The 15,668-nt window shown below is 42.3% G+C and overlaps 1 protein-coding gene across 2 annotated transcripts in view; it reads right to left on the minus strand.

Moving 5' to 3' along the window:
- sept12 (septin 12) overlaps positions 1–15,668 on the minus strand; it is a 103,244-nt gene that overhangs the window by 86,979 nt on the left and 597 nt on the right. Inside the window, exon 1 of one of the 2 annotated variants that reach the window (XM_041970582.1) lies at positions 1,021–1,276. The exons of the other annotated variant lie outside the window; for it this stretch is intronic. Coding sequence (XP_041826516.1) covers positions 1,021–1,075 — 55 coding nt within the window. The 5' untranslated portion in view covers positions 1,076–1,276. Of the gene's footprint in view, positions 1–1,020; positions 1,277–15,668 lie in introns of those variants that run through there. 2 annotated transcript variants of the gene reach the window in all.

Consider the following 15,668-nt stretch of genomic DNA (forward strand, 5'->3'; position numbering starts at 1 on the left):
CTCAAGGACCAGTTGGACGTCTCTACACTGGAGACACAGTGGCCCCTTCATATCTCGCACTATCAGGCTAGTCAGATATCCTGTTTGTGTGACGCAATTACAGACAAAGAGAAGGAATCCAGAGCAAATGGTTAAAGATTGCTTTGGTTTAACTGACAATCGGCATAAAAGGCTTCTTTTTCTCCACAATAAATAAACATTTTCAAGCTAAATTTTCTTAATTTGTTCATTTTCTGGATCAATATTAATGCAGAATGAATGGATTTTGGATTGTTTATATAATGATTAAATTAACCGTGCCTATAAACATTAAAAACCAGCCGTAATCAAGTGGTGCCAGTGTTGTTGAGGAGTTTCAGCTTTTTTTTTAACTTTAAGCCAGTCAGAAACAAGCAGCAGGAAACAGAGACTCCCAGTCTGAGGCAGGCACAGCGAGCTAATTCACAGAGCCGACTTTACTGCCTCTGAAAGATACTATCCCCCCCTTTCCCAACATTACCGCAAACACACACACACACACACACACACACAAGCACCAACCTGATATTTGATTCTGGTAGTTATACTGTAAGAAGACAAAGACACTGTCTGTCAGCTCTGATGATGGTGGGAATGTTATTCATGATCATTAATGAGAATAATCTAATGACATGATGTGTTTTATTGACCTGAAAATCACAGTCTGAGGTTTACAGTTTAACTGTGTGTGTATGTGTGTGTGTGTGTGTGTGTGTGTGTGTGTGTGTGTGCGCTCTAATCATATTTTAATCATCAGTGTGTCATGACTTTCAACACATTTATTTAATGAAAACTTGTTTGTTTTCTTTTATCTACTTAGCAACCACTTTTAAATCTGCAGTTTTTTATTCCTCCTTTTATTGTCAATCTGCAATATTTAGCAGTTTATGATTTCTGAACAAATTCGTCTGTTTTTAAACTAAGCTGCAACCTTACATTTGATTTTATAACTTTCCAACCCACAGCCTCAAGTAAAGTAATTCAATATTACCGCCCACATACCTTCAAAATCTGATAAAATCCCTGCGAGGTGGTCGTTCACTGGAAGGTCCGACATCCTGTCTTGGTTGCAGAGGACTCCTTGATGGCGCTCCAAGTCAGATGACTTCTTCAAAAGTAACTTTGGAGAAGAAAACTAAGTAAACTTGTCCAAGCTGGTGTTGGCGGGTCTGTGACCGGCTGAGCTGAGCTCCCCTTCAGTGTGCGTCCTCGCGGCTCTGCGGAGCTCCGGGACCGTCGCTGGTTCAGCGGCCGTGGCCCATCCCCCCTCCTGGTCCGGCTGCAGCCGCGAGGGACAAGGGGCGAGGAGATTGGGCGGACAGCTGGTGGGCGGGGCCGAATGTAACACCTGGAACAACCCCCCCCCCCCCCCCTTAATGAAGTAGGCTTCCAACAAACAGAAGTCTGCGCGCGCTGACAAAGACTCTTTAAAAAGCTGATTTCAGAGGTACAGGGTCAGTTCCTACATGGACATTTAAATAAATGTATTGAACACAGAACTAACTGTTTTCATTTTGGACTCTTTAAAATAAAGACATGAATAAGAAGCTCTGAGACTAAAATGACTGAATTACTGTTTGCACTTCAAAAATCTGATAACATTATCAGAGAATTCAAGTGATGACGTAGATAGCATAATCTGATTATAAAAACTAGATTAACACACCTATATTTCTCCCCAACTCTCCAATATCTTTGTGCACGTTGTGCTTGGCCACGCACACCTGCTCAGTGAAACTACATGCACATCCAAAATCTGATCATTTGATTTCTGGAGGTATCAGATAATTCAAGTGATCATGTAGACAGTATAATCTAATTATGAGAAGTCAGATTAACACACCTAAATTTCTCCCTAACCCTCCTGTGTCTTTGTGCATGTCAGTTCATATATCATATTCATTAAGTTTGTTGCATCTGTGCTTGTGCAAAAATCTGTGTTGCTTCCGTCTATTCAACGTCTTCCATGAAAAGACTGTAGAGACGCCGTCGAACGTGAGCAAGCAGAATAGAAAATCACACCTGCATGCAGCAGAGAGATGTTGGAGTATAAACTAAATAAAACATGCACATGTAGACTAGTGTGCAACTTACATTAGCAGCTAATGCTAAGACTGCAGGCGCCACTATGTTCAACAAAGAACATTTCATACTTATTTGTTAAATTATTATTCTGGTCTTGGTTTTAGTAGGATTCAGTGGAAGATACTGATGCTGGTTTTACAACCTCTAAAAATATTTTCTTTTAGTAATGTATCAGTTAGAGCCTCAGAATCTCTAAAACAGTGTAAGTGAATGATATCGCCAACAGGGAGCATCATACTGCAAGGCTGAATAAGGTCTAGGAGCCCACACTGACAACGTGAGAGTTATTTCTCTCCAGAGTTTGAGACCGCTCGAAATCCACAAAAACAAATATGTGTTTATGTTTTATAGCTGTTTGCAACACATTTCTGTTGCTTATGTTCTCTGCATTGATTCGTTTGGTTTCTGAGACCAATTGAGTCACTTCATGGTAAAAGCTTCTCCTGTCGTGTACAAGCTGATCTGTGTCTTCTGCCCCCTGGTGGACACCCTTTGTACAACAATAATTCAATGATAAAACGTGGAAATGAAAGATAAATGCCAAATTTATTTATTTATTTATTTTTATTTAACATTTTGACTTCAGATAAAGAATAAAAATAACCTCTGTCTATTATTTCTTCAGTCAGGCTCTAAAGGGTTAATACATGGTTCTTTGCTGCTCACTTACATCTACAAAAATTCTTAAAAGTTAATAAATGCTGAAAAAATTTTAATTTAATTTAATTTAATTTAATTTAATTTAATTTAATTTAAGCTCAGAATTTAAAATTGTACTGCGTGGTTTTATGAAGCCTTAAACGGTCTGGGCCTTGCTTATTTATGTGACCTTTAAACCTTTCATGAGCCAGTTTGATTGCTGAGATCATCCCGTCAGGCCCTCCTAACGGTTCCTAAATCACAACTTGTCACCAAAGGTGATCTTGCTTCTGCTGTCTGGCCCCCGGCTCTGGAGCTCCATGCGGAGCTCAGTGTTAAAACTCTTCTTAAACTGCTTTTCTAACTCCTTCATTTGCTGTAATTTTATTTGCTGATTGTTTTATTGTTTATTCCTGATTTTATTACCTGTATTATCTTTAGAAAATTGCTTTATTAATAAAATTATTACCACTAATAAGCTCGTTAGCTTGTTGGGTGCAGCTGGAGAAGTTGCAGTCCTGAGTTGTCCTGATTACTTTGCTGTCCTGCTGCGGAGGACTGCTGCTGATGAGGGAGGCTGTTGCCACTCGGGTTAAATGTTTAGGTGGGTGGAAAGTGTCAAAGTAATGTGAGTTGCAGCAAGATGAGCAGTGTGGCTTTAACACTGCTGGATCAGTCATTTTACAAGTTCCTGTAGACGTTCAAACACTAACACCATAAATGTTACGTTAGAAATCATTTCCCTGACAGCAGAAAAGGGAAATAGCAGGACATTTTGTTTGGAATCGGTTTTCCTCTCCATTCTTTTCCTTGCAGCTTCTTTTTTCTCCATTTTAGGTCGGCTATGTAAAGCACCACCGTTTCCCCACATACACACGCATACATGAGCACACATACCAGCCTCAGTGCAGATCAAGAAAAACTGTTGTGACATTAATCCTTCTTGATTTGGAGCCACAGGCCTAATTACCCCCCCACCCCCCGCCTGCACCACCTCTACCACCGTCCTTCAGTTCTTATGGGAGGGGTTAAGAAAAGGACATTTTAAGTGAGTTAAATTATGAGATGAACATATTTTCGGAATGGAGCTGTGAGCGTGACTTTGGGAGGGTTGGTGCTGTCCTACTCCTGACCAGATTTTTCTTGTGGTCTCGAGGATGCTTCCATAACTTCTTGTTGTAGGAGGCTCAGCAGTTTCTGCTGTTGTGTTTGCATTTACATACAAGTGTGAGTGGGACAAGTGAGTGTGTGTTAGTGTGTTTACTCGTGCTCTGACTCGCCCGAAGGAGTCTTCTTACACTGGGGTTGATGTTGGTGGTAACCTGTCTGGGAAAAATTCAGGTATACATTCCACAGAGATGCAAAAACATGAGTGATTATTATTGGTACAAAAGGAAATTTGTCTTTCCTCAGCGTGTCTGGTGCTGCTGTGCAGCTGCAGAAATGAAGTTAGTTTTTTTCTTGTAGCAGAGAAAGCAAAGAGCTGGTGGAAACTTCAGCGCGGTTCAGTGGGGAGTGCTGGCCTCGTGGTTACGGAGGTGAGCCTGGTTCTGGAGAACTGGGGTTTAAGTACCTAGGCTGGCAACAGAAGCAAACTACTGTGGGTCCCTGAGCAAGGCCCTATTCTCCCCCCCTGGAAAAATGTCAGCCCACTGCTCCTAGCGTAACTAGTAATGGGTTAAAAGCAGAAGACTCATTTTGATGTGTTTTGTAGGATATATACTGACAAATACAGATTTCTGTTTTTCATTACAGAAGGGGAATATACACAAAACAACACGCACACACAGCTGAAACATTAGAGGTCATAGGTTGAAAGATTTTGTGCACAGTCATGAGAAAAAGAAAGATTCATTTCATCTTTGTCTTTATCATCATCACCTCGCAAAGGAAACCAACACTAATTCTTCTCCTTGATTCTTCCCTGCTGAGAAAGAAGAAGAGAAACACAAACGAATGACAACAACAGCGTCAGATGTTTGTACACAGAGAGTAAAGAGAGGAGCCCAGTGCATCATGGGATGTCCCCCAGCAGCCTCGGCCTGTAGCAGCAGGACTAGAGGATGGATCAGGGTCACCAAGCAACCCTGCTATAAGATTTATCAGGAAGGTAGAGAGCATGTCTGCTTCCTGAAGCCAAACTGGGAGATGGAAGTTCTCTGTTGGGAAAATCTGGAACTCTGAGATCTTTAAGATCTAATGGCTCGTGGTCACCAAGAGTTTTATTCCCTCTTTAGTGAAGAGAAGAATATTCTGGATTCAACAGGGAGATGATGAAGAGAAGCTTAATATCTGATAATGATCCTCATCAGAACCCCCGCTGCAGCATCTTGGACCAGATGGAGACTTTTCAGAACATTTCTGGGACAGAATAATAATCAGGAATTACAGTCACCCAATCTGGAAGTAATAAATCCATGGCCCAGTTTTTCTGCACTGCTCTGAGACAGGATGTTCCTCATTTTGGAAATATTACAGAGGTGGTCCTAGAAAGCCTGTTAGTGTTTTAATGAGCTTTTAATGGATAGCTCTGCCTCACGTTTCATATTGTTGGGCAGTTGATAGATTGTGTTTGTCAAAGTGAACCAACAGATTTTACAGGATCAATGTTTTGCTCCTCATCCATCTGTGGTTTTCATGGAGTAGTTGCAGTGTGTATGCTGGTCATATATTTATTTAATCATTTATAACAAAAACCTTTAAATAAAGTGAAGTGCAGAGCTTCCTCAGTTAACATGGAATGAAAACACTAACCTGTAGCTGTCCTCAGTTATGTTCCATCACTTCTTTCCGGGAACTCTAATATGAAGTTACACTTTCTATCCTGGCAGGGGCGGAGCTAGAGGGGAGGTCAGGGTGACACTGCCACCTCTGAAATTTGATTTAACACCCCAGGTTCTACCTCAGCTGATTGACAGGTTACAGAAGGAGGAGGAGTAGAGAAACATCTTTCCAGACCTGAAAGTCATGGTTTAAGGTGTTGAAAAGGCCCCAAAAGCAGAACAAACACAAAGGAGCTGAAGCCAAGTGGCATCTAAAGTTTTAATGATAAAACACGAGAAACCACTGGTGGTAAGATGGAAACATGTTCCACTACGGACTGGAAATGGTGTTCCAGTCTGTACTGAAGCTGACGTGAAACGTTTGATGCATGTTCCATGTCTGAATCAAGATGCGAATGTCATGTGACTGTTCCATGTCACATTCCATTACGTCACCAATCGTCCTGAAACATCACGGTAGTTTCACCCTTCAGAATAAAACTCAGCTGAATGTGAGCCATCTTTTTGAATCTGTCCGAAATGGAACAGTGTTTACTTCATTTACACAAAGTAAAAATATTCTAATAGTCTTAATTATTTCTCGTGCTGGATTGGCGGCTCACCTGATATATATAAAGAATAAGAATGATGAGAGGACACCGTACAGGGACAAACTTATCAAGGAGACCCGGGATCGGTATTTGGTAAAATTGTCAACAATCAATAACGTAGATCCTTACTACCTCAAAGCTAAGGAATAGAGCTCCGATACCAGATTACTACCTCCAACCTCATCCGTGGACATAAATAATAATCGTCCGTTAGGAGAGCTTCTAAAACAGTTTTAAAACATACTACTAACTAAAGTACTGCTCCTCCTGTTGCTAGTAGTTTATATCTGAGATATAATGTCTGCTAGGAAGGTCAGGTGTCTGACAAAACCCGCTTGTCTGGAAATGAAAGGAAGGAGGAAGCATCCAAGGCCAGCTGTCTGGGATCACTTTGAGCTCCTTTAGGAGAAAAGGGTTAAATGTATGCATTGCATGCAACATTTGGCCTTTTGCCAACAACACCACAACAATTTGGAGACATCGATGGATCAAACATCCTGATGTCTTCATCAGTCCCAGCACAACACAAAGCCAGCGCTCCATCTATGGTCTGTACATTAACTGTATTCAAAATTAGAAATACTTCATTAATCCCAGAAGAAACTGTTAATTCATTATATTTTAGTATACATTTAACTTTAATTGGGCCTTCTATTTACAATGAATGTAAATTTTACACCTGAGCAAAAAAAAGGCATATTTGGGGCGGCATGGCTTAGCAAGGTAGAGCGGTCATCTTGTAACCTGAGGGTTGTCGGTTCGATTCTCAGCCAAGGCGAGTTCATGTCGAGGTGTCCTTGGGCAAGACACCGAACCCCTAATCTCTCCTGATGGGTCGTGGCTGAGCGCCTTGCATGGAAGCCGCCGCCATCAGTGTGTGAAGATGATGTAAAGCGCTTTGGGTATTGTTCCAGGTACAGTAAAGCGCTATATAAATACGGACCATTTATACATCTACATATGTTCACACACATTTAGGATTAATTCTAATATTGACAACACAAAGCAATAGTTGCGTATCAGCAATCCTCCCCACTCTTTTTGTTGGTCCCTGACAAGGAGACAAGAGGAGTTGGACAAAGCCCTTGTGGACCTGATTGTGAAGGACTCACAACCGTTTTCAATCATGGAAGATGATGGTTTCAGGAATTTTGTGAAGAAACTTGACCCCAATTACATTCTTCCATCCAGAAATACATTGAAAACAATGCTGAAGTCCAGGTATGTCCTTCTGCAGTCATGGGGACACAGAACAAGGACACATGTTGATGATGATGTTTACTGATAATGCACCTAATGTGGTTGCCTGTGCACAGATGTTACAAGTGCAAAGTGCCTTGCCTGCACACACACTGACTTTGGTAGTGAAAAAAGCCATTGCGCACACCCCTGAGCTACATCTACAAGCTGTGGCAGCAGCCTCATCTTGCCGGAACACAAATTTAACTCAGCAGTGCTGACCAACACACGCTCAGTGAGGGACTTCCACTTCTTGCTGCCTTCGACGAGGAACTGTCATCTGAAAAGAAAGTCTCTGCATCAAAAATAATTCCACTGGTCCAGCTGATTCATAAAAATATTCACGAGAAAGGTCAGAGATTAGCCAGTCCAACGGCCTCTCAGTTGGGCATCGGTCTTCAGAGGAACTTAAGAACGATGTGGGGCGGAGCCTGTAAGGATCCTTGTGGTGTCAGCTCTTCTGGATCCCTGATTCAAAGTTCTGGCTTTTGGATCTTCAGAAAATTCACCCAAAGCTGTGAAGTTTTGACATCTGAGTGTTCTGCTGTCTTTCCAGCAACTTCTCAGTAACAGCCAAGTGCTTCTGTCCTATCAACACCAGCCACCACAGCACAACAGGCCGGTGGGAATGAAGAACAGCTTCTGGGATGGTTTTGTCTGCAGGGTTAGAGAAATCAGCTGAGGACAGAGTTACTGCTGATTCGACTGTTAAAGTTCAGAACTAACTCTCAGCTCCATATCTTCCAAGAGGAGATGAACCTCATCTATTTCAGCTGGCCAAGACATGCCTCTCCATCCCAGCCACACCAGTCCTTTGTGACAGAGTATTCTCCGAAGCAGGAGACAATTTGAGCAAGAGGCATAACGTCTCAGTTCGGTTGAGCAGATCGTCTTAATGACAATGCTAAAATGTCCATGAGCACCACACTGACAGGTTAAAATAAAACATCCTCACATACAAATACCACTATAAACCAGCAAGTTAGAACAGACAAAACGACCCAGACACACGAGTTATTCAGATCGATATTTTAAAATCACATTTTTTGGCCACCGGATGTCACCGTGGTAACGTGTTTTGAACGTTCCAGAAGATCAATTTCTTTTCCAGATCAATTGCTCCAAACGATTCGATCTCTGGAACTTTCCATTTCTGCCATCACTACTAGAAACTACAGAACACACAAAAACTGAAACAGGGAGGAACATGAAAAATGATCCAACAAGGGTCAACTAAAAACCACATGGGAGCAGCAGGTGAGCCAATCCGCAACCAGGTGTGATAATCAAGAAGCAGAAAGTATAGTAACCAGGACATGAAGGAATAAACTTGACAAAGTAAAACAGGAAACTAGAAAGAGCTCAAAACAACAACAAGGACTTTAAAACAAAAACCTGCAGTCCAGGGGCCTCATTTATCAAACTGTACGTAGCAAAGCCAACTACAGGAAAGGAAAGACTGCACACAAAAACTTTCAGATTTATAAAAGTGTGTGCACGGGACCCGTCTGTTTCCGTTTATAAACCAGAATCAACTCTAAAGTGGGCACATGTGAGGGAACGCCTTGCCCCGCCCACATGGTGGCTATAAACAGTCAGGTGGACGCCTGTAATACATATTCACCACATCATTTGCATGATGCCTCGAGAGGGAAAATGAGAAGAAGTGGAATTTTTTGGGGTGTGAGACAGAGATCCTGATGGACCACGATGACAAACGTAAAAATGTTTAATTGGTGGGCACGGCGTGGGCATTACTGGTGTCAGAAAGGCAGAATAGTGGCAGCAGGTGGCAGATGATGTCATCACAGCATCAGAACACAAGACACGCCAGAGGCATCAAAACGTGCAGCTAGTTATCACAGTCGAAAGAGCATCCGTGTGTCATGTGGGAGATCGAAGTTCAATTCCCCCAGGGGTGAACAGTAACACCTTCCAGCTGGGGCCTTAGGCAAGACGCTGCAGCCCACAGTAAATCGTTTTAGAGAAAAGCTGCTAAATGACAATAATGATGCCGGTAATGTAGTGTTTTGTTTTAATGTCTAAAATAAATATGTACAGATACATCTGAGATTGATAGCAGCTTATTTAGTGTTAAATAATATTTCTTTCTAGTTCCTGGGTGTTCCAGCTGGGTGGGCGGTGCTGCAGCTGTGGTTGGAGAGGGTGAGGCCAGAGACTCCACCCACCGCAGCAGCCATGTCCTCAGAGGAAGTCCTGCAGGTGCAGAGGGACACCATCACCGCTATTAACCAGGTGGCCAAGGACATACAGGAAAAAGAGACTGTCTTGATGGAAACTGGGACAACAATTACAAAAGGATTGTGTAAGAATAAATTAATAAATAAATAAAGGAAATCCACCTCTTGTGTGTTTCATAAGCGTTGCATCACTTCTAGACCTCCAGTCTGTCCCACTCTGCTGAATCTCAAAATAAATGTCCAAAATTTCCTTTTCACTTTTTCTTTTACTGAATGGTAAATGTTGGCAGCAGACTCTCCACCTCATCATTTCCTTGATTTTATTCTGGACCGTTAGTGTCGCCGTTTCCCCTTTTTCCCAGATTTTGTGCGTACCCCGCCATGTTTGTCTTTTATAAATCCCAAAAGTTGACTGTATTTGGCTTATGCCAGTTTTTGTTCCTAAACCAGCTTTATAAATGACCTCTGGAGACTGCAGGGATCACTAGTATCACTACACCAGTTTGAAGTACATTTTAACATAGTTTCCTAATTCACCAACCTTTAAAAATATTGATATTTCCAGAAGAGATTTTGTTCCTGTACAAGTACAACTACTAATGTTATGTAAGGCATGTAACCTGATGTCAGCATGAAGCTACATAGCAGTGCTAATCTAGTTATATAGCACTAGATTCGTTTTAACATATGTGGGGAAACCATGGCATATTTAGTTTTCAGTGGTGAACCTTTTAAGTTTTTATCATTAAAATATTTAGAAATATATTTGCAACCAGACTTATGTTGCATAGGAAGATATGACAAAGGGAGATATTTCTAACTTTAGTGAGAAGAGGATACACACACACACACACACACACACACATGCATACATACATGCATACATGCATACATGCATACATGTGTAGGGAATATCAGCACCCTTTTGGAGGCACTATCCACACATTAGCTGTGTTTCTCATTCCACAGAAGGACCTCTTTAAGTTCTACCTTTCTGTAAAGGTGGCTAATGAAGCTTTCCAGTGGTGTATAACAGAACACCAAATAGTTTTATTAAAAAAGGGAGAAATAATCAAACAAACAGAAATGCTCTTACATTTTATGCTCAGTTTATTTTCTTCTTGGACACACAAGGAGCATGAAGAGGCAATATCTTTAAATCTCTACATGTGATACCTATAGCCAACACTAGAGGGCACTACAGGACAAATATCACCTTTTTGTAGCTTCAACATCCTAATAAGCTGAAATAAATTTGATACCAATACAGTACCGATCAGATATTGAAAACAGTATTGTTATATCATAATATGGTTATAGTAATATTGTTATATACAATATTGTATTTATTTGCATATTTTATATCGTTGGAAAAATAATTTAAGGAATATCAATGTTTTATAATGACTGGTTAAGATAAGAATCAATACAGAGATAATACAGAAATTATCCACCCCCCCCCCCCCCCCCCCACCCCCACAAAAAAAACACAAACAATCAAAAGAAAAAAGGTCCATATCCATCCATGCATTTTCATCAACATATCTGAGATCAGGTCACATGGGCAGCTGCCTAAGCATGGAAGCCCAGGCTTCCCCCATCAATTTTTCCAGCCAGGGGGATGCAGAGGCGTTCCCAGGCCAGGAGAGAAACATATCCCTCCAGCGTGTCCTGATCTTCCCTGGGGTCTCCTCCCAGTGGGCTGTGCCCAGAACACCTCCCCAGGGAGGCATTCAGCAGGTATCCTGACCAGATGCTGCATTCAGCTTAGCCTGCCGATACCTGTCAGCTGCTTCAGGAGTCCCACGAGCCAGAAAGACCTGCTAGGACTCCTGTTTCAGCTTGACGGCATCCCTCACTGCCAGCGTCCACCAGCGAGGTGTTCCCCGCCACAACAGGACGACCTTCAGCCTGCTCCGGTTCGGCCGGTGTAATGGTGAGAACAGCATGTCTGCCGAGATCTGCATGCCCATCGCGTGAACGCGCACAACCAAGCACGCCTACTTCTGTCATTGTAGTAATTTCTGAGACATTTTATGTAGAGTCGTGTGAGATCTGTACTTTTAAGAATATTTAGAGCTACTAGTGGTTTTATTTGTGTTTGTTTTTGTCACATTTGACCAAAAATAATTTCTGCATCATTTGATTCGAAAATTTTTTCGATTCTAGATCTGAAATGCCTCAGGAATTATTACAATATAGGTCGAATCCCAAATGGAACACTTGAGCACTCCTGCACTCACGGGCGCGCTCCCGCGAGGGGCTCGAGGGTTCAGTGGTATTCCAATTGGAATTGTGTGAGTGATCAAGGGATGATGGCGGACATTTTTGAGCCCTTTCTGCCCCCTTTCCATAAGTCAGCATCGATGCCAACTTTCGCTAAGGAATTACCCATAAATCACTGCGATGTCACGTGAAACACGGAGTTTACCGAGAGAAGCCGACGTGTGAAACATGTTCTTCAGTATTGTGGCGCTGGGTCGTTACCCAGCAACCCATGTGCATAAACATTAAACAGGTTAACCCTATATTTCTTCTTTAAAGGTCCCATATTATGCAAAATTCACTTTTTAATGGTTTTGGAACAGTCATACTGGTCCCCCCGCATGTGTAGGAGACCCGTAAGTGTGAAACTCTTTCAGGCGCTCTCTCTCCCCCCTGCTCTATGGCGAGTGAAAGCTGACACTGATTCCCTGCCTAAGGAGACTGACGTGTCACATCCTACCCTCACGTCGCCACCTGGACGTCTGAAATTTCAATGGGTTTTTGCTAGATTGCTAACGCCAAATGGGCGGTGACGTAGCGGCGACGTCAAAAAATGGACGTCTGGTGGCGGCGACGTAGCGGCGGAATACCTCAAAAATACGTGTCAAATTCTGTTTGCACACACCAACGCCTGGATAACGTCGCCCCCCCATGAACGCCTGGATAACGTCGCCCCCCCCATGAACGCCTGGATAACGTCGCCCCCCATGAACGCCTGGATAACGTCGCCACCCCATGAACGCCTGGATAACGTCGCCACCCCATGAACGCCTGGAAGTATAAATAAAGTTGTTGTTTCTTCAAGTTTAATAATCGATTTATGAAAACAAAAGAGTGACGTTTTAATCGTTACTCTGCTCAGGCAAATGCTGGACGCTCCTACGCGTTGAACCAATCAGAATCCCCCCAATTCCATTTCTACTTGAAACTGCTACTTTGCGATTAAAATACTCTTACTTCAAATTCCCCCACAATATTCTAATTATCCAGTAGATAGCTCTTTAGGTGAATATGTGTGGTTGTGCAGGTCTCAGGTTCAGCTGTTAAAAAAAGCTGAAGTGACTTTATCCATATGTGCTGCCCCATTATCTCATGCACACAGTCACCTTTTTAAGGTGTTCATTTTCTGGATTTCAACATCTTTCTCTGTAGTTAGCCTGAGTCCACTGACTAACACATGTATTAGACGGGGAAATAAAAAATGACTTCATGCCGTTAATCAGGCAGGCTGTCCGATGAAACTACTATTTTATAGCCTATGCTCTAAAATAGTATTCTATAGTAGTAGAAAGTCATCCATGCATTCATTCATTACTGTAGTGGTCTTCTAACAGGAATTCCTAAAAAGAGCATTAAACATCTTCAGCTCATCCAGATGCTGCTGCTAGAGTTTTAACCAGGACTAAGAGATCTGAACACATCACACCAGTTTTAAAGTCTTTACACTGGCTTCCAGTCAGTCATAGAATAGATTTTAAAGCTCTTCTGATTGTTTATAAATCCCAGAACGGTTTAGGCCCAGAATCCATCTGTGATGTGTTCAGAGAATATAAACCTGCCAGAGCTCTTAGATCCAAAGACTCAGGTCAATTAGTCCAGACCAGAGTCCAGACCAAACATGGAGAAGCAGCTTTTAGCTGTTATGCTGTAAACAAGTGGAACAAACTGCCAGTAGAGATTAAAGTCTCACCAAATGTAGAAACTTTTAAGTCCAGGTTAAAAACTTCTCTTTTCTCATGTATGTATGAATTAAATCTGCACAGTATCTTTTAACTTCTCGCATTTAATGTTTTGAATGATTTTGTGTTTAAGTTTGGTCTTTTAGTATTTTATTAATTTTATTCAGAATATTGTGTATTGCACAGCACTTTGTATCAATTATTTTCTGTTGTCAAAGTGGTTTTGAAATAAAGTTCGATTGAACTGGATCCATACATGATAACTGAGGTATACATATATGGATTGGCAAAAACAATGTGACATTACTTGAAATGCAAACACTATAAATAGATGTGACTAATCACTTGAAAGGTTACCAGGCAGATCAAGTTACACTCTAGATGCTTGTAAACCTCCATTTGAGCGGATTATTAATCATTACATAATATACACGTCAAGTTGAATTTTTTTTTAAAGAAACTATCATCCTAAGTGCAACTCTGTTCCCGGCAGAGTCCAACTTTGTCTTGGCATGGCAATTTTTAGCTGCTGAAATTATCTGTAGAAGGGATCCGAGGATTCATCATTATCTTATACAGACATTATTAATTACCTGATTATTCCACACTTCACCCTTCAATTTGACACAAAATTAAGTTAATAAAACGAATTATTTTTTATATTAAAACTTCGCCGCTAACACTTTGAGATCCTGGTACGGCCCTCTGCCATTGGCCAATTGTCTTAATGTTGCAAGCTGATTGGTTCATCGCATATGTGTCGTCCAGCATTTGCCTGAGCAGAGTAGCGATCAAAATGTCATTGTTTTCAGAAAACAGTTATTAAACTTGAAACAACTACTTTATTTATACTTAACATACATTTAATACCATACCTAAAAAACGGCGTACTCTTGATTGGGATCAATCAACAACATGATAACGACGCTCGGCCCACGGGACGAAGTTATTCAGACGTTCATGGGGGGGCGACGTTATCCAGACGTTCATTGGGGGGGCGACGTTATCCAGACGTTCATTGGGGGGGCGACGTTATCCAGACGTTCATTGGGGGGGCGACGTTATCCAGACGTTCATTGGGGGGGCGCCGTTATCCAGACGTTCATGGGTGGCGACGTTATCCAGACGTTCATGGGTGTAACCTTGCTAATCACACGCACACGTAACACGTCAGTCTGCTTAGGCAGGGAATCAGTGTCAGCTTTCACTCGCCATACCTGCTCCACCTCTAGGGAAGTAAGCGCTGAATTGAGCGAGTTTGAAAGCCTGTACGTTAAGACGTCATAAGGGACAATAACCACTCCCCACAGCGCGATGGACCCGCTTACCGGCTCTCAAAGCCCGCCCTCTAAAAATCACCTAGCGCCCAGTGTTTTTCCCTCTTCGGCAACCCTCGTTAGCGGACATGGCTAAGCGACAGAAGCACTGTTCTGTTTGTGGCTGCATAAATGAACACGAAAACGTTTTTTTACTTCCATCCACTGAACCCACGAGGACTGAGTGGATTAATTTTATTTTTGGAGGAAATGTACCCGGAAAACTTCCAAAGGTTTTGCATGTCTGTGGCCAGCATTTCAAAGAGGACTGTTTCCACAACATGGGGCCATGGAAAGCAGGCTTCGCCAACCGTTTGAAGCTGAAGCCAGGTTCAATACCAACTGTCCGTGACACAGCTGGAGAGGTAAGAGCTGGCAGTTATTTTATCGTTTCGGCCTTGTTAGTCTGATAGCTTGAAAATATATTAGCACTGTTGTAAATGTAGCCAAGTCACTGTTTCTACTGTTTGTATCCGGTGCCATTGTGCATCAGATTGATGAGCGTAGCTAGCTGTGTTCTCCGTGCGTCACGGTTTGGGTCGGGAATGGGGGCTTCAGGAATGGGTTCCGGTGTTCCGGCGTTTGTTTATCCTTCACTACGCTGTAATCAGCGTCTAGTTACCGCTAAGGCCTAACCTGTCAATCACCTCATGACGGGCGATGCGATGGGCGGAGCCAACAGCTGAGCTGCTCCACCAGGGTTCCGCCCACCATAAACGGCACATTTCTGAAGCTGCTAAAAAGAGGGAGGTGAAGAGAAGCCGCTGCACTCAAACTGAGGGTCGATTTGTCCATACCATGGCGGAAATATTTCATTTAGATATTAATGAATGGTCTCAGATTGGGAATAAAG

The sequence above is a fragment of the Melanotaenia boesemani genome, chromosome 2 (assembly GCF_017639745.1).
Source record: "Melanotaenia boesemani isolate fMelBoe1 chromosome 2, fMelBoe1.pri, whole genome shotgun sequence".
NCBI classification, from domain to species: domain Eukaryota; kingdom Metazoa; phylum Chordata; class Actinopteri; order Atheriniformes; family Melanotaeniidae; genus Melanotaenia; species Melanotaenia boesemani.